Here is a 26,481-nt window from a genome sequence, read left to right as displayed (position 1 = left end):
AGGAAAGACTTTCAGGTTTGAGAACAGTGTTAAAGACTGCAGGGAAAGAGTGCTGGTCATGTGGTACGAGGATAAGGTATTTTGCCAAAGGAAATTGGTTTATCATTAATTCCTTTGGAAGCTTAGGGTCATGCGTAAAACTAAATTTAGGCTGATAGCAATGGCCCAAAAGTGAAAGTATTTTTTCAATTCCTACAATATCCAACTACAGTAGCACATGTATGCTCTCTATTGCCCCTTCAGCCTTTGAGTCTTTGATAAAACACCAGTTTAGAGATGAGAAATCCATAGACCACTCAAAACTGGCAGTGAACCATTTACTTCTGAGCTTGAAGCCAAACCTTATGGTACTTACACAGTCTTACTTACATAGTCTTAGATCTAATGATGACCCATATCATCCTATGTCTTAGATCTAATGATGACCCATATCATCCTGTCTACAAACCTCACTCTGTCTACACCTCACATTTTGGTAGTATCCATCAATAAAAACTTCTTTTTCTATCCCTGCTGTTCCTAACCCATAGAACTCCAGAGTCACAGCCAATCTCCACTTCTAGCTCTTATCTCAATCTTGCAGGAACCAGAAATAAATCACTTTTCAGCCTTTCTTGTTTTATCTCTCAATGTTAGCCCTATATCTATATTACAGTATAATAATCACAGTCAGAAAACCTATAGCCACCTGAGAAACAATCCAGGTTGTTGAAAATCCAAGACATTCAGTCCTCACTTACCAGTTTGCCAAAACTGCCCCTCATTTTTTAGGTATAGTCTGGTGACCCACAACTAATAAACAGTAATCTACCCTTCTCAGCCCCAATGCTTATCTTGAGTGGGTTTTTGAGGAAAGTGCAGGAACTCAAGCATGTTGTTCCCTGCTATTTTTAAACTTAATCCAACAGCTAATGTTGGTGCGTACAAAATGAATTATGGTGAAATATGGAGAAGAAATGGACTGAATTATTTTTACAGCTAGTATTTTGCACAAGAATAAAAATATATTTTTTATTGCTTCACTTGCAGGTCTATGATGAGGGTTTGGTACATAAAGAAGTTAAGCTTTCTTAAAGGTACATATATGTTGCTGGTCTTTTTATATTAACAGTCAGGAATTAAATTATCAGAAGCATTGCTGGATCCTGCAGCTTCTTAGCTCAAATGGTGCCTGGAATGAACAGCTGCATATCACAGAATTATTATGGTGGGAGAAGACCTCTAAATCATTCAGTCCAGCCATGAACCCACTACCACCATACCACTAACTCACATCCTGCACTGCCACATCCACCCTCTTCTTGAATACCTCCAGGGATGGTGACTCCAGCACCTCTATGGGATTTTATGTAGACAGAAGATGCTTTTAGGGCTACTGTCACGCTTGGGGTAGAAAATCTAAGTTTATTATTACTCTCTGTATTGCCCATAATACTAAAATGAAAGTGTATGCTACAAGGGTAGATATTTGAAAGACAGTTATGAGATAGATTACGGGTAGCTTGACTGTAAGGTTGAGCAGAAACAAGGATTTTGTGGAAGAAAGCAACAGGGCTAGGAGAAGGGCTGGTGCTAACAGAAATGCATGGAGGACTGCCAGAATCCCCTTCACTTTGGTTATGTCTGGAACAGTGGTGGCATATCACTTACAAAAGTTGAATCAGGATCAGTGAAAATGAGCTCAAGCATTCTTAAAAATAAATTTGGCAGTACATACTCTTCAGTATGTCATCACCACTGAACACAGGAAACAAGCAGCCACCTTTTGAGGCAGGATTTCTTTTGATTCACTGAAAGGCCTTCATCTTGTTCCCAGAACTTGACCTAAATAAAGTTATTACTTCTCTGTTTCTGTCTTTAAATGCTTCTGAAATGGATGTATTCAGACAAGGACTGTCGTATAAATGGTTGGATCACATCCTTTCCCTCAGTCTTTGCAAGCCCTGAATATTGCTACATGTAGGAGTTGCCAAATTACAGCCAGAAGGGCAAGCCAGAATGCAGGCAATACAGAGCTGCAGAATTTTTAAAGAGCTGTCTACCACCTGCTGCCCACCCCCAATCCCTCACATTTCTGGTCTCACCAGGGCTGGTGTCTGCCTGCCCACAGAGAAGGTATAACTATCCTGACTGCTAAGCACGTTACTTGGGACCAAACCTTGAGACTGTTTGTAGCGCTGCAGGTATAGCATCACTGCTATAATGAGGTGTTTGCTGTACTAAATTAAGTCTCACCAGAGTAATTGCAGCAGTTTCATTTAACAAAGCAGTAACACTTGCTAAAGTCAATATACGTAACGTGCAACCTTTTGCAACCTCAGTTCATTATTTACCTGCTGAGATAAGAGTTACAGATGCATTGAATACCCCGAGTTAGAAGGGGCCCACAAGAATCACCGAGTCCAACCCCTGGCTCCACAGAACCCCTCCCAAAATCAGACTCTATGAGAGCAACATGAAACAACTCCTTGAACTCGGGGCCGTGCTCAATGTCCTGGGCAGCCACTTCCATGCCCACCACCCTCTGGCACAGAACCTTTCCCTAACCCCCAGCTGCCTGTCCCCTGACACAGCTCCATGCCGTTCGGTCAGAGGGTGGGATAGGTTGAGTAGGGCACAGCAGTTCAGATTTTCTGCCTGACTACTTTTCTGCCTGACCGCTTTAGGACTAACCAAAGGTTAAAGCCTATTAATGAGGTAATTATCCTAAGGTCTCTTGAGCACTGACCAACCACCTCGCTAGGATACTGCTCGAGTGCCTGGTCAGGCTATACCTAAACTCTGAGAGTGACACAAACCCTTAACGCGCGGTCAACCCCCAGACGTCCCCACCAAGTCCCAGCCGGAGCGCCCCTCCCGCCCCGGTCCCCCCGCCGGAAGTGAGGGTGCGGGGCGGCCCCTGGCGGCGGCACAGCTTCACTCCCCCCACCCCGTTGCCCGCTGTCCTCGGCCCGGCACGGCCCGCCATGCTGTTCCGCTTCGGCGTGGTGCTGCCGGCCCGCATAGCGGAGGGCGGTGGCGCGTTGCTGGTGGCCGGCTCGCGACCAGAGCTGGGCGAGTGGGACCCGCAGCGCGCCGTGCCCATGCAGCCGGCCCGGCCGGCCGCGGCGCTGGCGGCCCAGGAGCCGGTTCTGTGGCTGGGGGAGGTGCTACTGCCGGACGAGGATACCGCCAGCCCTTTCTGGTACAAGTTCCTGCGGCGGGAAGGCGGCCAGCTGCTCTGGGAAGGTAAGGGCGGGGCCCGCCGCTCCGCCCCGCTGGAGCGGGCAGCGCGGGGTGGGGGTGGCAGCTGTTGTAGTGGGTCGGGCTGGGCAGCGGGAACTCAGTTTCCATGAGCTGTTCTTGTAGATGCAAGGGTATTAAGGTGTAAGTTCACCTCTTGTCGCTGAGGATAGGATCAGACTTGGTGAATAGAAGGCAAGCGATTAAAGAATTCAGTACGCTTTTAGCTGGTTTTGTAGTCCATGTAGAGAATAGCGTGTTTTAGAGCAGTTACTTCTCATCCTTTTCAGGGGTGCAGGTCACCCAGTTAAGCAGCCATTCTCAGGTTGCCCAGAGAGGTGGTGGGAGCCCAGTCCTTGGAAACAGTCAAGGTCAGGCTGGTCGGGGCTCTGAGCAACCTGATCAAGCTGTAGGTGTCCCTGTTCACTGCGGGGCACTTGGACCAAATAGCCTTTAAGGATCTCTTCCAGCTCAAATGATACTATGATTCTGTCAGAGGCTGAAACCTGAATATCATCTCAACTATTGAGTTTGTTCTGGGAACGTAAAATTTACGTCTTCAACCACTATTTATGTTGTGTACTAGTAATAGTTTTATTTAGTAGTTACAATAAACAGTATATTGCGCCTTAAAAAGCATTTTAATCGTGTCTTTCTTTTGCAAACATGCAGAAAAGTGAATTTAAGAAATAAAAATCTCACCATCTGTCCCATGAAACAGAATTGGGTTTTTTGTTGTTGTTGTTGTTGGTTTTTTTTGGAGGTTTTTGTTTTAACTTCTCTCATTCATATCAATTATTTTTTTCCAAAGTTGTTAGTTGCAAAAGAAAACAAAAACAACAACAAACAAACAAATGAACAAAAAACCCATTTGCTTAAATCCCTGAAATGTATTGTTCTTCATATAATAGAAGAAGGGAGCTTAATGTTATTCTATCCAATAAAAAAAGAGACAGCAAGATAATGCTCATGCCATATGTTTTAATGATTTTATCGAGCTGTAGATGGAAAGACAGTTTTGGATCTCGTCTGGTTTTTATTGCAAAAATCACAGTTTGGAAAGGTGGTTTTGTTTTGTTTTGTCTTTTAAATAGAACATCTGCAGTTTTGAAGACATAGTTGTGAGAGAGGGGAATGCGCAGAACTACATTTGCTCTAAATTCTTCAAATCTATATGTTGAGGCTTTCATATGTAACTGGAGAAACTCCTGTCCAGCTAGGGATGTGAAATAACACAAGTCATGAAAAATTGCTGTATTTAAGAAAATAAGAAAATTACTTTTTTAAGTAATATGAGAATCCCACTACATATTATCTGTTTTGTTTTTTTTTTTTTGTTTGTTTGTTTGTTTTTCTTAAATAATACTACAGCACCATACATTTTGAGTATAAATTTAGTTCATCTTCACAGCATTCAGTGTAATGGGAAAATGGGAACAGCAAATGAGGGTATTTGTGGACTAGAAGAGTCAGAGCTGTGGGCCAGTGTTCTGTGGCTTTTGGGTTTTGTCAAATGGCTTGATGGGATTATGAGGTAGGAGAGGAGGCTGTTTGTTTCCACAAAGGGTCCACAAAGATGCTTCCCAGGGTGATGACATTCACTCTGGTGTTCACCTGAGGCCTGTGCCTTAAAGTCATTGGGCTCTTCTACCTCAAATTGTGATTTCTGCATGTGCTGTGGTCCCAGTAATGTTTCTTTGGGAATGATAGTTTGCTTACTTGCAGTGAGTTCAGCCGAAAGTTCTTCCTGATCTTCAGGAAGATTAAGCGTGCTACAGTATTTATAGAAAACCAGTTGATGATGTTGAGCTTCAGAATCTGGAAGAGTTTTACTCATTAGAAAGGTAAAGGGATGTCCATACTATCTTCTTTTCAGCTATATCCTTTCTTTATTTCTGTACTCTGTTTTTGGTGTAGATTCTTCAGAGTTGGATTTACGCATCTCTTTCGGTCTGGAAAGTAGAAGTACATTGTGCCTAATGTCAAAACCAAACAAATACAAGATGGACCTTATGGTTGCATTTATTTGCTTATTCATATGAGTTAATGCTTGAACACTAACAGTACTCCTTCCCCCCCTCCCTCCTTTTTCTGTGGTCCAAATAAACTGTAGGTACTATGCAGGATAAATGTTCCATAAATCAACAGAGGAGATACTAAGGGTATTCCCCAAACTGTTCTGAGATGCTGTAATGTGGTCTCTTGGCACCTTAGCTTTTGAAAAGGGGAAAATAAGATTTTGATCCGTGTCCACATAACCATTAGTTTGATGTAGTGAGTACTTGCTTGAAGCTTGACAAATGATACAGTAATACCGGTTAAGGCGAAGGAGCACAATAAACCTGGTTTCTAGCAATTTGTGTACCTGAACAGGGCATTATTCCGTACAAAAAAAAAACAAAAAACAAAAAACAAAAAACAAAAACAACAACAAAAAAAAGCCAAAAGCACATTATTTTTTGGGGTAGATGGTTCTCTGTGATTTCTCAGAGGCCCACAGTTCAATTTAGAAGCCTCTGGCTCAGTATGTTGACCCTGGTATGGTCCTCTCCAGGGAACTGTGGCTCAGTGACTTTGTAGCTTCTCTTTATTTTGACTTTGGCTACTCATTTTCTAGAAAAAGTGGAAAAAGCAATTTGTTGGGTAAGCTATTTTATTCTAAGAATGAAGTAACTAAGGTTACTTAAGGCTTAAGGAAATGCACTTTGATACATGTTTCTGTTAGAGCCTACAATGTTACAAACTTCTCTCTCTTTAGACACATCATACCTCACCTTATTTTTTATCTATTTATATATATATTTTTTACACTTTTTTTCTCTTTCTGCTACTGATTTCTTAGATGCCTTCTTAGTTTGCTGGATCTGCCTGCTCAGCTTGGTGCTGCAGGAGCTATGTTAGCTGTCTGGGGGCAAAGCCTGCGGTGCTGCCCCTGAGCATGCAGAGCAGAATTTAGGGTCTGCTGGGACTTCCCTGCGAATGGCAGAACTCTTCACAGCAGGTGTTCTTACAGCTTAGTCCAGCTGCTCACAAAAATAGGCAAGTTATTTCTAAGTAAGTACTAATTCATTTTTTAGAGCGCAAACATGAAGCTGTCTTACTTCTCGGTTAACGTTTTTTCAGCCCAATAAATGGAGCTGTTTTATGCGGCGCTGCTCCCACTGGGTGTCGCCATTTTACCTGTGTATAGCTGCATACAGCCAGGGACTGCTTCTCTTCTTGCAATTGCTCGCAAATCTCATCATCGTTTAGTTTAGCATCGTCTGTTCCACTTTTGAAAATAATGCAGGGTTTTATTTCCTTCCTCCATTTTCCAGTCTTGTTGTTATGAAAATAGCGTCCAGGAAGGAACAAAAAGCGCAGTAGGATGTTGGTTGCTGAATAATTGTGTAGAGCGTGTGTTTCATTCATGTGAGTCCATTGCTTCCTGCACCACGCTAGATGCTCGGGCACCTTTCAGATGTGAGGAAACTTTGTTATGAGTAAAACTGAATAATTTTGAAATCTGCTTCTGAATACAGCATGGTGAATGGAGAGAAGCTTTTGTTTACAAAGTACGGTAGCTCCTGGTCTTTTGTTCTTCAGCTCTCTCAACACACATAATGACATGATGAGTAATAAGTTTTTTCTTCCTTTCTGTCTGTATGTCAGCGTTAAGCAACTTAAGCTGAGCAGCCCACTGGAGATGTATAAAGCAATGGAGAGTTGCCCAAGAAACTGCAAAATTAGAAGAGTGAAAATAAGTATGTGCAATGGTATTTGCCAAATCCATACACATGACTTGGACAGGTATGTTTTGTTTCCTACCCACAGTGATAACTGCAGGACAGCTCTGACTGCTGTGAAAGGCTATTAAACATTTGTGATTGTAATGATAAAATTAAAATAAATGTATTGTTTGTGCAAATGCCTCACTTACCGTTATTGCTGTCCCTCACTTCACTCCTTGTCTTCACTTCTAAGGGACAGCAGCATTCAGTGTGGGTCAAGAATTTATTTTCAGTGTTGAAAAGCATTGATCAGTAGAAAGAAAGGTAAATGGGATAATCTCTTGCTTAAAATTTTGCCATGGTTACAGTGTTGATGTAGCTTGTTTCTTGTATAATTTCGTGACCTATTCTGGTTTGTTATTAAGTAGCAAACAGTAATATACAGTACAATATAATACGGAATTTCAGGGCAGTTAAAGTCTTCTACATTATGTATTTTGTTATTACCATCCATTATTCTATCATTGCATTTATTTAATTCTTATTTCCACCATCTGAGAAGTGTGTTTATTTCGTGACTGAAATTCCCTTTGAGTTGCTGTTCTGTGGCTTAATCTATATCATCAGATTGGACATTTGACTAAATGTCCTTAGTATAGCAGCAGCTCCCACTGTGAAACACCTGTGCTTAAGCAGTCTTAGAGAAATAAAACAGATGTTTTTGAAATTTGCCTCAGAAAGTTTTTATTTTCTCATTAAAAAAAAAAAAAAAATCTTGTTGATAAACAGCATTAAGTGCTGAAGAGGGCTTTCTTGTATACCATTTATTTGTAATTTTGTGATAATTAAAATCTATAAAAAGAATGTTTTCTTTTTTTTGGGGTAGGCTAACAGACTAAAGAAATCTTGATTTAAATCTGGATTTTAATAAGATTTAAAACTTATTTTGTTGGTTACATGTATCAGTCCACAAAATGAGAAATTGAATCATCTTGATTTTAGTCTCACAAAAAATAAACTCACCAGGAAATGGTCTTCTGATTTTTGGATACTTTTAGGGGATTAGTACATGCAAGGAAACATTTCTGAAAACCCAACCAGGCATGAACAAGGAGTTAGTGAGCTAGTGTGGCAAATTAACAATTTTCTTTTGAGCACCATTATATATTTAAGCAGTACAAGAAATATACCTACTGTTTTCTGCATCTAAAGGGAGGACAGATTAGTGACAACAGAAAAGGTATTAAAAAGCAGAGTGGGTGTACCTTTATTAAGCATGCAAGTAAGGATTAGTATGTGAAATACAGAATTCAAATGTGTTCTTGGCAGTATTTGTCTGAGATATGAAAATAAAGGCCAGCCATGCAGGGGCTTTGCTTGGATTCTTGAAAGATGGGACTTCTGTCTAAGGGTCTGTGACAGACTCAGACTGGGTAAACCTGTCTGGGTAAATTCCTGGGTAAATTCCAGGGAAATTCAGCTTCTCATATCTCTGTTTTTTAGCAATCAATAGCAATTCAGACTTGGTGGGATTGAGACAGGTCATATTTCCAGATGTGGGAGGTTGAATGTCTTTCTGACGGACAGTAGAGGGACTTCTGTGGCAGAATCTGATGTAAAGGATAAGTAAATCTGAATATTGCAAGTGTAGTGGTGGAAGTCCAGTTACAGTAATGTCTGATAATGACATTGCACAGCAGCATAAGAGAACATGACGATTTTCTCCACTGTCATATAGATATGAAAGGTAAAGAACGTAGCAAATACTTAGGCTTTTAAATCCTTCATTTCAGAAGTTTTTAAGTGTTTCCTTTAGTTCCCATTGCTTTATTGTTCCAATAAAACCAAAAAACAGCAACAACAACAAAAACCACCCAAACTTCTGTTCCTTAATACCTCTCCGTTTCCCTACATCGAGAATATTTATATCACATCATATCATAGAATGGCCTGGATTGAAAAGGACCACAATGATCACCTGGTTTCAACCCTCTTGCTATGTGCAGAGTTGCCAACCACGAGAGCAGGCTGCCCAGAGCCACATCCAGCCTGGCCTTGAATGCTTACAATGTTATTAAACTCTTCCAGTGGAATTTCTAAGCATGAACTTGAGGTATTCCTTTACCTTGTTAAAAGAGAGTTAGTTTAATATTTCAGGTTATCTGTAGTATCTAAGCATAGTTAAAATTTGAGTCATGCAAAAGTTATGACAAACATTAGAAGAAAGTTTTTGCTCTCACTGATTTGAAAGTAAGTGATCTGAAAATTACCTGACTACTTTCTTTTTGGATTTGTTCATTGCCATCGAAGCTAATGTGTGTATCCAAGTCATCTAAATAGCCCTGTGGTTTTTCAAAGCTGGTGGTGAACTGAGTAGTACGCCGGCCTTTTTGGACTTCAAAAATTTGGAAAAGGAATTCATGTGGTTTAGGATCTGTCTAAGGCAAGAATAAGGTACACAGCACTTCTATAGCCATTCTGTGCCTTGTAGTTTCTACATACCCACTTCCTTCACATCATAAAACATAAAAATTAAAACAGCTACCAAGTAGCCACACAACAAGCTGGTAGCTGGCAGGACTGTGGCTAGACAATACATGAAACAGCTTTGCTGTAAAGCCACTGTCTGCAGAGACAGTGGAAGAGTTAATCTTACATTTTCTTCGTTCATTCATGTGTTTTTCTTCAGGGCACTTAATGGTGTTGAGAAATTTTGTCGTCTTAGATTTTGCTCATTATCTTTTAAGATCAAGCTGATAATTTTACCGTTGTGACTCTTCCAAATCATGATATAGTCTGTGTGCAGTCTTATGAAGATGAATATACTGTTGGCATTTTGTTGCATTATGTTTTTTTCATACCTGCAGCACAGCTGTAATATGATTAGAACTGCAAGTTTTTCCTTGTATTCTGTTACTGCTTGCTGTTAGTTTCAATCTCAGAAAATTTTCTTCTGGTTCCTACTGATCTACTTCTGATCCTTGATCTTTGGACATCTTATTCTTATATCTTCTTTTGTTTTTCCTTTGTTTTATTCTTGTTTCAGTCTCTCGCCAGTGCCGTTTTTCAGCTACAAGGTGGACTTTTTAAAAATTAAAATGATAATAATAAATGTTTGTTTGTGCAGCCAGCTTCTTTTGTATAGCACTTTGATCATCCTTCATATGCGTTAAACCAGAAGTCATATGTGCAGTTGTGCAGATTTGTTCAGAAGAGCACTCTGAAGCTCAAACTGTAAGCATGGCTGATTCCTTTGTTCTTTAGTAATTCCCTAGATTAGCAGATTCCACTGAGCAACTGTGAGCAGTAGGAAGAGCAACAAGTAGGTTACAAAACCAGTGGGACTTTATAACTTAACCCTTAGAAACTTGTTTTTCATTTCTCTTTTTGATAAGCACTTTAGGCGTGAAGAGTCACAAAACTGGAATTCAAACAAAATCATTCTAGACTTTACTGAAAGAAAAAGAGTGCTACGCTACCCTATCATTTAAACTAGGTCCTGTATCTCTGAGTTTCTCTTGTTCTTTAATTAGGAATGCCCAAATGATTGAATAACAAGAGGTTCTGTACTGTTTAGGTGATTAGCTCACCCTTTTTCATAGGTAAATTATACGTTTTTCAAATTGTTTGTGTATTTGCCTCCCAAAAATAAATAATGGAATCAGTGTTTTGCCACTTGAGAAAGAAAAATCATTATGATCTTTCATATATAGTTTGGCTGTAAAAACGTGTCCTTCCTATTGTGTATTGTCCTTTCTCAAAGTACATTTGTATTTGCCTTCTTTTCTCTGAAGATGAACAGTGGAAAGTGGATTTTATTTTGTTTGTATTTTATCTATGAAAAAGGAAGTTTAAATGTTATTTAAATCCTCCCAAATCATTGAGGATGCACAATATTTTACTGACTTTACAAATTAAAATTCTACTGAAATAATTGTTTGTTTTCTGTAAAAAGTACCTGGAAAGCTGCCTAGCGATCTGGTGCAGGTTCTGTGAGCAACCTGCGAGAAAGTGGCATTTAGTTCTGAGACCCATTTTCTTGTTCTCTTGCAAATGCTGTTGTGGGGGCATACACCTACTCTGCCTGAGCAGATTAAGTGAGAGCTGTGATGATTTCTCACTCTTGGAGACTGCTGGAGTCATGAGGAGTTTATTCTCCTATTTTTTTATATTATATTTATTATTTATTTATTTATTATTTATATATTATATATATTATATATATATTATATATATTATATATATATAATATATTATATATGTATTATATATATAATATATATATTATATATATTATAATATATATATTATATATATTATAATATATATTATATATATTATTTATATATTATTTATTTATTTATTATTTATATTTATTATTTTCCCTAGTTTATTTATGTGTGGGATAGATGAGTGGACAGTGAGGTGGGTTGAGAACTGGCTGACTGGCAGAGCGCAGAGGGTCGTTGTTGGTGGTGCAGAGTCCGGTTGGAGGCCTGTAACCAGCGGTGTTCCTCAGGGGTCTCTGCTGGGTCCGGTCTTGTTCAACATCTTCATCAATGACCTTGATGAGGGGATAATGGCCACCCTCAGCAAGTTTGCTGATGATACGAAGTTGGGAGGATTGGCTGACACACCTGAAGGCTGTGTCGCCATTCAGCAAGACCTGGATAGGCTGGAGAGCTGGGCAGAAAAAAACCGGATGAGGTTTAACAAAAGCAAGTGTAGAGTCTTGCATCTGGGGAAGAATAATTGCATGCACCGGTACAGGTTGGGGGATGACCTGCTGGAGGGGAGCTCTGCGGAAAGGGACCTGGGTGTCCTGGTGGATGACAGGTTGGCCATGAGCCAGCAGTGTGCCCTTGTAGCCAAAAAGGCCAATGGCTTACTGGGGTGCATTAAAAAGAGCGTGTCCAGCAGGTCGAGGGAGGTGATCCTCCCCCTCTACTCTGCCCTGGTGAGGCCTCATCTGGAGTACTGCGTCCAGTTCTGGGCTCCCCAGTACAAAAAAGACAAGGATCTCTTGGAAAGAGTCCAGCGGAGGGCCACAAAGATGGTGAAGGGCCTGGAGCATCTCTCCTATGAGGAAAGGCTGAGTGAACTGGGTCTGTTCAGCCTTGGGAAGAGAAGAATGAGAGGGGACCTGATCCAGGTCTATAAATATCTAAGGTGTGGGGGGCAGAATGGCGAGGCCAGACTGTTTTCAGTGGTGAGTGGAGACAGGACAAGGGGAAACGGCTGGAAACTGCAGCATAGGAAGTTCCGCACAAACATGCGCAAGAACTTCTTTACAGTGAGGGTGACGGAGCACTGGAACAGGCTGCCCAGGGAGGTGGTGGAGTCTCCTTCTCTGGAGATGTTCAAGACCTGCCTGGATGCCTACCTGTGTGACCTGGTGTAGGGAACCTGCTTTGGCAGGGGGGTTGGACTCGATGATCTCTGGAGGTCCCTTCCAACCCCTACAATTCTGTGTGATTCTGTGTGATTCAAAGTAGCTTGAAGTTTTCATACAAGTTCTGGGTAAGCTTGGAGATAACAGCCAGCGTGAGGGAACAGTTGCATTTACATGGACAAAGGGTTCCTGTGGATGAGAATTTGCCTTGTATCCTACCTAAGGATTTTGCATTATGCAGTTATGCTCAGCACCAGAATGCTTCAAAGTGTTTTCCTACTAGCAGAATAAAGTCTAGAGTACCCAGCTTGTAATTGGGAGCCATAGTCCTACATTTGCTCGATCTCTACATGGGACTGGCCAGTGGTGCAGGATTTATTGCTTGTAAAGATGTGATTTGCACTTGCAGTCCTGGAATTGTATTGGATTGTAGTAAATTAAACCCTTTGTTTGTCTCCTTTGTTTGTGCTAGGCCACAGAAGTAATGAAGGCCTAGGCACACTCTGACAGGCAAGGTTGCTCAGAGTGATCAGATAGCCTTCCCAGCTTGTATTGTATGTCTGAGCTTCAGATACAAAGACTAAATTTCAGCAGTAGGCCTTTGGTGTAGCTAATTGACTTTATGAAATGCTTTGAGAAATGAGTAAGTAATACTTTGTACTGCATGTACCATTTCTGTTTGGAATGCTGCTGACTGACTTCGTGAAGTCACTTAGAAGATCTAATGTGAGCTGGGATGGAGGGGTTAAGTAGAATAGGAAGTTGATGTGGATATGAACAGCTTCAGTCATGAGCTCATGTCTAGACTCTGTGCGTGAGTAGTCTCATGGCACTTCTTTCTGCCCTGGCCACTTTTCTCTCTGGTGCTTAAGCAGGAGGAAAGAAGTTAAAAAGGGCAGCGACACATTCTCAGTGCACTCAGATTCAAATTCTGCTAAGCTTGATACCGTTGCCTTCATCATAGTTTATTTCCTTCCAAACCAACAAGCTACTAATCAACCATACTGTTCAAACAAACAACTGGGCCAGAGTGAGGAAGTACTGGTATTTTAGTTCTGTTACTTGTAGCTTGGAACAGTCCTATGCTGCAACTAGTCAAATCCAGAAAATAATTTTTTTTGGCCTGTAGTGGCGAGAGAGGGGAGAGTAAGTGTTTCACATGCTGTACCAAAGTTTTATCCTGCCTCTGGTAGCTATTTTATTCTTTGCACAAACTCCTCCTGTGCTTCTGAGAGGTCTTGAGCTTGGTCCTTGGAGTCTGAGAGCGATAGGGTTGATTGACTTTCTCATAAATGAGATGGAAGGAGCTTGCTGTATTAGAGGGTAAGCTGAAACTAAGGCATGCTTTGCCTGAGCGTACCATGAGGTTGAAGCACCTTGCTTCAAACAGGATGCTCGTGGTAACAGTTCATAGAAACAGGGCTGGAGAAGGAAGGATTGAAGGTTGTGTAGTTAATGTTTTCTGCTCATCCCCCAAGCTGTGCCTGTTTTCATAGTTGAATGTGTTCTGCAAATGTATAATAGAACGTGTAACAAAAAAAATGTAAGTGGTCCTAATTGTTTTCTATTTGAAGAACTGTTTATGATCAGTTAACTTGAATAAAAACTGGATTTAATTGGCTGACTTTTATTTTTATATTAAATGACTCTGTGAGATAAAAGTTGAGAGATTTCAATCCCTTCTATAGGAGCTCTAAATTATCATTTCACATTTTGCCTCCAAATCTGCAGTGTGGCTGTACATAAAAAACTGTTGCATCGTTGTTTCACAGCAACCAGAAAAAACAGAGTTTTCCTTTGGCAAACTCTGCTAGCAGATGCATAATGTAAACTGATAAAACAATGTTCACTTTTCTAAAAACTTGTTTCTAAACTGCATCTTGTGAAGCAAGTGGTGGCAGGAAGCACTTGTGTGGGAAGTAGGATCTGTTGGGTGTTAGCAGGGTAGTGAGATCTTGGTCGCTTGTGCCAAGAATTTCATTCTTTCATAACTCTTGGAAGAGGGATTTGGCATTCAGTGTTCTAAGCAACTCACTATGATCCTTTTTTTTCTTTCTTCCTTCCCCATAGTAATATTCTTTTAAATGTGGTTATTATTTTCCCTTCCTGTCTGAATTCATCTTGCTGTATTTGTTTTTGTACTCATTTTGTTTTGCAGCCACTGTATTTCAGTAAGAAAGGTGTTAATTCATAGATTAGTACGTAATGTTAAGAGAAGTAAAGAGTTATGCAGTTCTCATGAAAAGTGCTATGAATGCAAGTTGTTATTGCATACTCAAGTATTAAAATGAAAACAGAAATACAGAGATTCTTGTTTGAATGTAGGGCACAGCAGGAAGGTGATGTTGAGTGGTGCAGAAAAATCAACAGTGATAAGTAACAGTTAAAGAAGGGAGCTTTTCAGAATGAGAATTGACAAAATCTGTGTAAGGAACAAACAAGGCAAATGTCTATAGTGACAGTTTACTCCTGGCTTTGCTGTGTGTGATTGTAGGCTAGGTAAGGAAATGAATCGTGGTGAAGGTAAAAAGATCACAAGGCATGGAGGCTGCTGCCATTTAAGAGAGTAGATGATAGAGAAGAAAGGAGGAAGAGAGCTGAGAATTGAAGCTGAAGGAGGAGGATGGACTATGGAACTGGCAAACAGTAGTATGTGAGCCTCATGCAGAAGCAACTGGAAATGGGCAACTGTAAGGTATCTAGTGATGCAGTTGTGACCACAGATTTGAAGAGTGTGAAGATTTCCATGTCTTCTGGGGCTTACTAGCATCTTAGGGAGAGGAGAAATTAAGAGGGGGAGAATGTGCTTTGATTGTCAGATCCACCTCTTCCCACACCTTGTTTAAGGGTTGGCAGTGGAGGTGAGGGCATCTCTTGCCAGAGATCCCTGCCTACCTGAGGTCTTCCAAAGGTAAGCAGCTCTTTACCTTTATTTCTGCATCCATGGCTGCAGCGTTTGGGCTCATTCTCGTTATCTGTAACCAAAGACTTTGCCACCCTGCAGTTATTGTCCCACTATAGCATACAAGTACAGAAAGAGAAAATGGTCTTCTGCCTACTATTTTCTTTTTTCTTGGTTGGTAAGTAATGGTATTTTACAATATAATAAAGAATGCTGTATTGTATCTGGAAATAAGGAGTTTTTTTCAGCTTTATAATTAAATGTTTGTCTTATTCTCTAATCATTACATCTCCTAAAATGCTCTTTAGACAATTTCTTATGAATGATGCTTGGAAGCATTTACATGATATTGAAGGCATTCCTGCAGGCATCACTTTACTCCAAAATGTTCTAACATTATTAATAATGTATAAGTGTAGCAAGTTTACATTAAAAGCAAGCCTCAGACCAGGTCATTTTTAATCAGTGCAACAATTCCTACATGGCAGTCAGTATTACAATAAACCTGTAAAAATGGAGAGGGAAGAATATACATGTACTGGACTTTTGGAGGCTAGATAACCTTTTCATTGCTGACATGAGCCTATTCATTTTAGATTGCTTACTGTGGCATGGTATTGAAAATTGGTTGCCTGTAATAAAGCTCAGATTTGATGTAAGGTAAGTTAGAGGGATAATGGGTGATAGTGGATAACGGTAATAAAAATTTCTTACTTTACTCAAGATCATTTAAGGTAATAGTGCTCACTTGTTACAGGTGTAACAGTCTCTTTCTGGATCACCTTGGGGAACTTTTCCTGTATACAATAAGACTCCGAAAAGTGCAAAGCAGTCATTTATTGGCTAGCAAACATAAAAGACAAGTAGAATGTAATGGGCTTCCAGGCTAGGCATTAGCATGCTTGTGATCCCCCCAGGAGGATAGCTGCAGAGTCTTTGCTGGCCAGGCAGAGCCTGGAGGAGAGGTGGTCTTCAGTGCTTCTAAGTTGCTGTCTTCCACCTGCTTACTTTTTCTTCCTGTAAGATTTTTATACCATTTATGTCAATGATTCTTCTTTCTAATCCTTGTCTGAAACAATCCAGCCTTGACAGTCCTACCTTCTTTTTTGCACTTGTACCTCTCTTATCATGCATGGCTGTGTTGTGTATTTTCTCCAAGGTCTGTCTCATAGCTTAGCTCATTTCCTTGGAAGTCTGAGGCAGGGTTATGAAGCTGTGTTGTATCAGTGCTAGACCTTGAATCACAGAAAGCTGAACCCTGGAGAGACAGATCACACAGCAGAAATGTTACATGCTGAGGTCAAATATTATCAAACATTAGATAAGGAACTTAAATGAAATTAATTATTCCTGAACTTCTGAGTGCTACAGTTCATTACTTGGGAACCTGATAGAGTTCTAATGTTGTCTTTAATTCATTCACTACAATTGATTGTAATGTTGAATGTTTTGAGGCCATACTTGTGTTCTAGTTTATTTCAGGTGTTAATCATGTGTTCTAGAAATGCAGCCTAAACAGGTAGCAAACACTACTTCTTGCCTTAAATGCTCAGTTTGCATCTCCCGCAGATCTTTTTTAAAATTTTCTGGATACACCACCTGCAATTGTCCTTTCTTGTGTTCTAGGTAATGGGCCTCATCATGATCGAAGTTGTGTTTACAACCGGAGCAACATAGTTGATGGAGTTTACTGCCTCCCGATAGCACACTGGATTGAAGTGTCCGGACATACTGATGAGATGAAACATACGACTGACTTCTATTTTAATATTGCAGGACATCAAGCTATCCATTACTCAAGGTAAAAGATAAGTCTGAGACTTGTCTAGTGTCAAATATTGAAACAGGGAATCAACACGACATCAGAAAACCTTGAATTAGAAGCAACAAATGGCAGCAGTTCCTCAGAAAATCTGAACAAAGATTAAGCACCTCTTTGCAATTAGATATCGTGTTTTTGCAATAAAAAGGGGGGATTTTTTATAGAAAGAACACCTGCAGCCTATGAGGAGCTATTAGTTGTGTCACGTAAGAAAATGTTTATCTCAGTAATTTAGTGTTCGTAAATATACATCTATATAATAAATGTGTGTGTTGGGGATTATTTTGCTGAAGTACATAATTTGGGGAAAAATATATAGGGTGTCATATTATTGCTTATGTGTGAAAGCAGTGGCAATTAGTGACAGCCCCTATAGGTATGTGTATACATCTCAAACATAGTGTATGTGATCTCTTTTCTTTAAAAAAAAAAAAAGCTAAAATTTAAGGATGTCTTAGAATTTATGTTCTTCCCTGGAGTTCTGTAGAGTCCAACTGATTCCCACAGCTTTTTGAGTCTATAAGCCTAATGTAAGCTTGGATTCTTATAATCATAGCTTGTCTTTGAAGTACTGGGTTCAAGAAGTGCTGCTAGAGCCACTGCTTTGTGAGGGAAAGCAGAATGAGAAGATACAAAGACCCCCAAAGCATGCACTGAAAAAATCTGTCATGTCTCACTGCTGACTCACCAGTGAAGCCTGCTGGCCTGAATTAGGAGCCAGCAATACTTGAACTGAAGATAGTATGCACCCTTTGGGGTTGCACATAAAGCAGAGGTTGTGTTTAGAGCAGCAGCCTTAATACTGGTGGCTGGCAATATGCACCAAGGATTTGGGGACCATTTGTAATTTTGTCCCTGTCTCCAGTTCTGGATGTGGTAAGAGATTTTGATTAACAGTGGTTGCATTGCTGGCAACCCTGATATGGCACTTGGTGCTGATGTTGGCTATTGAGTGGGTTAATGATCCTGAAGGGTAACCTATTGTTTGAAGAAGTCAAAGTCTGTACTTTCACTGAGTCTTGGCATTCCTTTTTGTGAATTTCTCTGGATTACTCTTTTGGCTACTCTAGCTTTACTGTCTTGTCTCCTCCCTGTGCTGTTTTGTTTGAACTCTGACAGAATGGAGCAAAATTTTTTTGTCATGAGACTTGCAGTGAACAAGGGAAAGATATTTTTTTTTCCACTTGGTATCTTTCGTAATATTGCAGTTTCATAAACACTGTTAGGCATGTGCAGGTATGCAAGTGACTTGGTACTGTTTCCTGGAGACTCCCTCAAGCTATGTAATACTCCTGACAGAGTGTTATCTGTATCTTACGCATCCATTTCCAGCATCCTGTCAGAGAAATGATCTCGTTTCCTCCAAAACAGAAACTTGTCAATCCCAAATAATCTTCACTTGGCAGAGAAAGTTTATGAGAAAGAGGAACAGCTGTCAGAAGGAGCATACATAAGCACCAAAGGCTAACTTATCTTCCTTCCCAGAGGCAGCAGTGATCCATTTAATACTGCCTTATCTGCATGCCTGTATGTTTCCAAAATGAGGCAAAAACCTGCAGGTTGCACTAAAGAATATTTTGAGTAAATTTTCTGTGTTAGGTAGTCATTTCCCAATGAGGATCTCCTCAGTTTGCCTCTCACATACACATATCTCCGTTGCAAGACAGTATTATATATAAAGCTTCAGTGAGTAATTCTTATCTCATATCTTTCAGCTTTATTAAGTGAGCGTATCTTGTAACAGGGCTATTGCATAATTATTAATACTTTGAAGATACGTAGCCTTAAATGACTTTTTAGTTATTAACAGCTGGGGACAGATTCACATGCCCAATCATTTTAACAAAGCAGCCTAATGCTATTGGCTAATTTTTTTTGTTTGTTTGAACAGTTGAAGTGAGCTGATAAAAATTCTTTTATTTTTTTACAGTGGATATTAGCATCAACAAAACACGAAAAAAAAACAAACGACACAAGCAAATGAAACCAAAGAATGAGTCCCTTTGTGTTGACAGCTGAAAGCTCGCTGTATGGTCTGGTCTTAGTTCCATCTGAGATTATATTTTCTGATGTTATTAGGTACCAGTATTATGGGGATCTTTAGGAGCATGAATTCTGAATAATTCCACCAGCTGTAAGATCTTTATATAGCAGTGGTAGCTGGAAAGAAGTTTGTTATCAGGGAAGACTTTTGACTTCGTACTGATCTGTTACACTAAATAGGATTGCTGTGTGCAAATCAGGTGGAGAGGAAAGTTTATCTCCATCAAAATGACCTCCCATGTGAGCTGCTTAAATGCTTGCCATCTGTCTAATCACAATGATTAAAAGTAGTTGTTCTTAGCTTCACTACCACGTTGTTTCTTCAAAAAACTTGTGCTTAAATTTTAAATGATATGTGGCATTATGAGATGTTGTTGGAAGTCATTTTGAATAATGCTGAGGCTGACAGCTTTGAGGAATCATACTTATCTTAATGATGTGTATGTACTCACTCCATAAATGAGTGAACTTGTATTTAAATGCACATTTCAAAAACTCAGTTTGTATTGATCACTCAGGTTAGTGTCCACTTGTTTTGGAAATGTAATGATGTGCATTACTTAAATCTGATTCAGAAAAAATAACAGTCCCTTTCTCTTTTGTGTTAAGTATTAATGCAATAAGGACAGAAGAGTTAATTTAGGACACAGTCATTTTTCAAATAAGAGTTATTGTCCTCTTTTTTTGGGAGAAGATGGCTTCAGAAAATCTCTAAAAATGGGTCATTTCAGCACTGTTTAAGTTCCATTTGTGAAAGATGGAATTTCCTAATTTGAAGGTGTTGCATGTCTTAATATTTATTAAAAAAACTCTGCAATTCTCAGAAGAATGGCTTTGTATGAGATTGGAGAAGGAGTGACACCTGGAATATCAAAATCCTTGAATAATATGTTGGAGACAATGATGCCTGATGACAGAATTTGGTAACAGGGGAAGGTGTATCATTGAGAGGAAAGGCCTTCTAGTTACAGTTTTCCATTATTAGAATGATTTTATGTCCTTAATTTGATATTTATTACCCTTCCACCTGTGAGAGTTGCTACAAAAGGATCGTTAGCAATTATCATCAGAATACTGCTTTAATGCTTCAAAAAGGTAAACAAGAAGCATCAGGATTTTGCCCAGGATTTTTTGACCAGGGCAAAAAATTCCTTATCCACTTGCATATCTACACTGAGATTTTAGTATAGGTCAGGGGTGTACATTTTATGTAACTTTTCCAAATCATCCCTACTTACCACACTGTGCTTTATGTTGTAGAGAAGTCTAAGAACAAAGAGAGTGAATCTTGTGAGGTATAGCTAAACTGAAGCTTTATAGCTCTCCTGTGAAGATAATGTGCACCTGCTTGATTGACATGCATCTTTAGTCTGGGCAGAAAACAATCTTGTTGGGTATGTTTTGCCTGAGAGTCACCGGAGAGAAGGAAATAATGTGACTTAATTTAACTAGCTGAGTTGCATTTACTGCTGTTTGAATGTTGCAACAATGTTGGGACTGATGAATTTAAAGGTATTCTTAAAGACATCTGTGGTAGGACTTAGTTTGAGGCTAAGTGACTTTGGATGTCTACGTAGAGCAGTTCAACTCACTGGTGACTAGGTGTCTACTTTGGAGAGAATCAAAGAACTGAAATGGTCTCCAAACAACACTAATTATGCTATGGTTTATAATTATACTTTAAACATGCAGTTAATTGTGCCTTGTTGCTTTAAATTGAATATCTAGTGTCATTTGAGGTGGTCTGGAGTTTACTGTCAGTCCTCCAGCTGGTGCATTGCAGGAACATCATCTTTTATAGCTCTTTGGTCACATCTGTGAGTGCCACACAGATGTTCCAGTTGCTACAGGACATCTGGGATGTTAGGAAGGCTGAGCATGAACACTGAGCACTGCTGTGGCAGAGGACACCTCAGGTCTAGGAAGCTTCATCTTTCCCTAGCCTACATTAATGAATAATGTTCATCTCAGTTCAGTCTGAGGCCAGAATTACCTTTGAATTGTGCAACTGGAAAAACACAGAAGAGAGCACTTTTACTTGCTTTTTAATTTGGGGAGAATTCCTCTTCTGGCTTAACTGTTTTTAATTCATTTGAAAAATGAAATACCCTTCTGTGTTGTGTCATTCTAAAGTAATTCTTTTATTACTGAATTATTTAAAAAAATAAAAGAAGGTTTAAAGAGGAACCTGTCAAAAAAAAAAAAAAACCAAAACCAAAAAACTACAGTGCAGTGAACTATGCTACTGTAGTAGAAAGCTGCACTGATACTTTATGCCTACATTATAAACTAAGAGATGATGATCTCTACTGAGATTACAGCAATTAGCATTAAAAGTTGAGAGCTAGCTGTCCCCTGTGCCTGGAGAAGACTTGTGGTAACAATATTAGAGAAAAGAGTAAGAAATAATGAGCTACAGATCAAAAGTTTTCTATTGTATTCTAGCAAAATAATCCTGATTAAAAATACTTAACATAGTAGCAGTTTGTGCTTTGATTTCAGTACTGGAGGCTCTAATTGTGAAGTTATCTGGCCTTTTTGTACATTAAAAAATTAAAATATTCTAAGCCACGTTTTGTGACATGCATATCCCATAAATTAGGACATCTGACCACTTGTTTAAATTTGCTTTCATTATACCTAGCTATAAACTAGTCTGAATTAGATCCACAGTTTACTTATCAATGAGAATAATCTTTTATAAAATTGTTTAAAAATAGTTTTGAGGTTTTTGTCCCATGTATATCTTCAAGTTTTTCCTTATCACCCTCAACCAGAGCTATGAAATGCTCTTACTAGTCTCTGGATGGAAGAAATCATTTCAAATCAGTGTAAGAAGTGATTTTTTTTAGCAGTTTTCTATTCAAGTTCTTGAAAATGTAGAATATATATAATGACTTTATCTGAGGGAAGAGGAGCAGGAGCAAGAAAAGAACCATACTGTAAGCTCTTGGTAAGAACTTTACCAATTTTTAAAGTCCTTGTCTGATTGTATTTATCTCTGGAGAGGTAGTGAACACACTTCTTTTTATTTCCTGTAATAGATATTAAAAAATAAATATAATTTTGTCTGTCAGAGGGATGGCATAAACTTTATAAGGTCTGTGCAGTGCCACTGCTGGATTGTCTACCTGGGAATGGCAAAAACAAAATGGGATCACTATAAGGATCCACGTCAGCACAAAGCTCAGAAGGGCAGCAGTTGTGAGAGTGAGTTGCAGAAACCAAATTCTGTGTATATATGTAAGTTGAGCATGGCTCAGCGTGCTTCGAAGCAGCCAGGTTGAAGTTGGCAAATTTCCAAAATTGCATTTATCACCAGGATCAAGAATTACATTGATTATATTAAACAATAGGTACTATATGCTGGGTGCAGATGTACCTGGTAGGAAGTCTGTAGCTGAGCTGAACTGAGTGCTGTGACGTGGCAGGAGCAGAGGAAGCTGCAAACAAAGACCAGCTACTGTTTCATAGAAGTAAACTGTTTTCCTTCACCTGCTGAGAGGCTGTGACTTGCAGGGTGCTTTAGAAAAATAAACTGTGGTAATTTAACTACATAAATTCCAAACAGGACATGGGCAGCAGGACCCAAAGGGGAGCTTAGTGTGCTGTTTTGATAGTCTTGTGAGTCTTATCTGTTTTTGCTTTTTTTTTTTTTTTTTCATTTTGCTGTTCATACGTGATATTTGGAACTGGCTTGACTGAGAATTATTTCTTTGGAGGAAGTGATTGTTCACAAAATGCGTATTTTGTTAATAAAATGGCAGCAAACAGAGCCTGACTGTAGCTGGCAAGTTGAATGTTTTTCATCTGTCTCGTAGTGGGTAATAATTTCTTAAAACCACTTTTTAAATGGATCTTTTCATAGCTGTGTTGCTGCACAACATAATTTCCTACTCTTGTAAGAAAAGCTTAAAACCCAGGAGCAAAACCCAGGAACCCTGCGTGGAAAAAAAACCTGAGGAGTAAACATACTTATTTGTTCTGTTTTTCTCTCTGGGATAGAGCAGACAAACGTTGATAGTCTAGTGAGCATGAATTTTATGTGGGGATCACTGTTAGGGAGTAAAACCTATTGCTGCTTCTTGTTTCTTTTTCTGTTTTACTGAGCCTTCCTGTCCCTTGCCAGTATTTCTTCTGAGCCCTTTCTCAGCCCTTTCTCTTGCTTCTTTAGTCTTTAGCATTCAGGTGGTCAGTGAGAGAGTAAAGCTCTGCCTTTATTGGGAAGCAATTTGCTAGTGGTGCTGGCTGTGAATGAAATTGCTTGAGATGGTGAAATCCTGCTCCATTTAGCTCACAGTTGGGCTGCGGGCAGGGAGGGAGGCAGCGCAGTGCTTTCACCAAAGAGGATGTCCCAGAGGTCTCGCAGATATTTATTTCTCATTATCTTTTACATGCATTTGTCAGGTTCACTGTAATCACTGGTGTTTCTTAATATAGTTTATCTCAAGATAGCAGCTTTTTTTCAAAACGTGAGATTGAATACTCAATTTTCTTGCTTTTTTTTTTTTTTTTTTTTTTAAATTTACCAGGAAGGTGGGAATTCAGATACTCAGACGTTTTGTTGTTATTGAAAGAATATCACTTAAAAAAAAAAAAAACCCTCAAAATTTACAACCAGCAAAACATTCAAACCAGGCACTTGGCATTTGCCATGTAGGCTGTCCCTGCATCACCCTTCTGTGGTCTTCACAGGTACAGTTTCTGGACCACTCTAGCCCAGCATGCCTTCAGCTGGCTCTTACAGAGTAGTTAGAGAAGAATCTGAAGTAGTTTTCAGTCTCCAAATGGGAAAGGTGACACCACCAGATATAAGGAGTGCTCCAAAAATAATTCCTCGTATTTTTTATGTTCACCCACGACATCACAGGCAGATGGTGGTGGTATGGCAGTAGAGATTAAACCCTCCCACCTGTATTCCGTTACATATATGTGCTGTTTGACAGAATGGCATCTTTTATGGAAGCACAGATGAAGCAAAGGTGTTGTTTTCCATTCAAGAGAAAATTGCACCCATTGACAATTATTGAAGCTTGCTGAACGTTGGTGCAGACAAACCAGTGGTTTGCATTGGGTGCCACCAATTTGCATTGGGTGCTGTGTTTCAGCAGTTGTGATAGCAATGTGAAAAGCAAGCCACATTTTGGATGGCCATGCATATTTTGACAAGGTTCTTGTTTATTGCTGGCAAAAATGCAAAGCTAATGGTGGTGACTATGTTTAAAAGCTGTTTTTTAGCTGAATATTTGCTCTATCAAATAGTGATATTCTATTCTTTGTATCTCTTACAGTTTCCAATAGATAGAAAGTGTTACTTTTGGAGCTACCTACTTAGTTTATTTCCACTACATTGTTTGGTTTTTACTTGCTGAGTATATACTGTAATTCTGAAACCAGCAACCTCGGAGTCATAATATCTGAAAAAAAAAAAGCAAACAAAACAACACTGCTTTCTTCTTTCAATATAAATGAAATGGGGAAAGTGTAAAAGATACTTCATTCAGAAGAGTAGCAGTCTGAAGGTATGAAATTACAAATTCTACCTCTAGCTTTAACTTTTGTAAGTGCTGATAGACTTAAAAACAAGCTTTCATGCTTGAATGCTCTAGATGCTTTTAAAAAATGTCCTCCATACAAAAATATGGGGAATTCTACTTAAAGAGTAAAAAAATTACTTATTAGGAAGGAAACTTGTATGTAGTTGTAGTCTGTTTGAAGTTTGTCTCAAAGCTTAACTATTTTATTTCCCAGGAGGAAGTAAACATTATCAAATTGCTGCTGTATATTTTCCTATGTATAATCTACTTTCTGCAAGACAAAAACAAAACCAAAGAAATGAATTATGTTTGTCTTCCTAGGAAGCATATTAAGAGGCTGTACTGAAAAATCACTTGTTCTCTCCTTATAAGCTTCTACTTTGGGAAATTTAATTTCAGGGAGTCAGGTACATAATCCATGACACTGCTCATGAGTTTAATGTGTGTCCTTTTCTGAACTAAGATGAAAATTGTGTCAGGTGTCATAAAGGTTACCAAGTTATAAGAAATGTGGATTTCTTCTTTCTTGGCTCAAAAGATACAGTGTTTTGTGAGCTTAAATGAAATGTCTTTCACTTTGATGTGAAAAACCTGCTAATGAAAAAAGATGATCTTAAGCATGCAAGAACAGGGAAAAGGGAAAATACGCATTTCAGTTTTAATACAGAGACAAGAACATAGAATATAAATGAGATCATCAGTGAAGTCAAATGTTGATATTTTTTGTCTACTGTATCTATTTACCTTCCTATCTACTTACCTGTCTACCTACCTGCAGTTTAAAGTAAGGTAGTAGTAAAGCAGGTAGTTGAGCACCACACAGTTGTTCGCTCACTCTTCCCCCTTTCCAGTGGGATGGGGATGAAAATAGAGGAAAAAAACCATAAAGTAGAATCATGGGTTGAGATACAAATTATTTACTAAGATAGAAAAGGAAAAAGAGAACACTAATGATAATTATACATACCTACAAATACACAAAACACGTGATGCACAAGGAATTGCTCACTATTCACTGACCAACACCCAGCCAACTCCCCACCATTTTTCAAGGTTGTTTTTTTTTTTCTTTTTTTTCTTTTTTTTTTTCTTTTTTTTTTTTTCTTTCTTTTTTTGGCACGATGTCATACAGCATGGAGTATCCCTTTGGCCAGTTCAGCTCAGCTGTCCTGGTTCTATCCACTCCCTGCACCTCATGCTCCCTCAGCTCCTCCCTTGCTGGAAGGAAGAATCACATCTGTCCCAGCTGAAACCAGGACGAGTAACAGCAGAAGCATGATGGCAGCATTCTTGTGCAAAATCCACTGATCAGATGGGCCAGAGGCAAGACACTCCGTGGCTCTGTCATTCAGTTTAGAGAAAGGATGTGCTGGTATTGAAGTTTGTGGATTTCTTTTTGTTTAGTTTTTATCTAGCTTTTCCAGAGTTGCCTTTTCAAAACTCTTCAGAACAGTTATAATCTGTGCCTTCATTGTCTCAAGATGGAAGCCTGTTGAGGAGAACACACAATTTCCTCCATAGTTTCCTTAGCATTCTTCTTACAGTTGCCAGGCTGCCAGCTAGAAGTGTCAGCCTTGTGCAGGCCATTCCTAAACATAACATTAGCTATTGCTTTCACTGCCACAGGCTGAATTGCTGGGTTTTCTTTCACACTGAGTTGCTTCAATCTGGTAAAATAAAAGAGGAAAAACCTTCTCATAAATATTGATGGTCTAGGTAGAAGGCTATCCAGTACTGAGGAATGTTTTACAAAGTTATGCTTCAGCTGACAACATAAACACATTTGCAAGAACTTTAGTAACAGTAGCTGACTTTAATAGGTTTATTCAAGTGCCTGCAATTAAATTATCCAA

At 39.2% G+C, this 26,481-nt stretch overlaps 1 protein-coding gene across 1 annotated transcript in view; it reads left to right on the top strand.

Annotated features, from left to right (window-relative positions):
* Positions 1-2,966: 2,966 nt before the first annotated feature.
* The window catches only part of EPM2A (EPM2A glucan phosphatase, laforin), a gene marked incomplete at both ends in the record, with an annotated part of 38,504 nt that continues 14,989 nt past the window's right edge, over positions 2,967-26,481 (top strand). Inside the window, 2 exons of the mRNA XM_079532993.1 lie at positions 2,967-3,228; positions 16,853-17,027. Of these exons, the coding sequence (XP_079389119.1) occupies positions 2,967-3,228; positions 16,853-17,027 (437 nt within the window). The remainder of the gene's footprint in view (positions 3,229-16,852; positions 17,028-26,481) is intronic.

This window comes from Tetrao urogallus (genome assembly GCF_951394365.1).
Source record: "Tetrao urogallus genome assembly, chromosome: 2".
Classification (NCBI taxonomy): domain Eukaryota; kingdom Metazoa; phylum Chordata; class Aves; order Galliformes; family Phasianidae; genus Tetrao; species Tetrao urogallus.
This window is presented reverse-complemented; position numbering and strand designations above follow the sequence as displayed.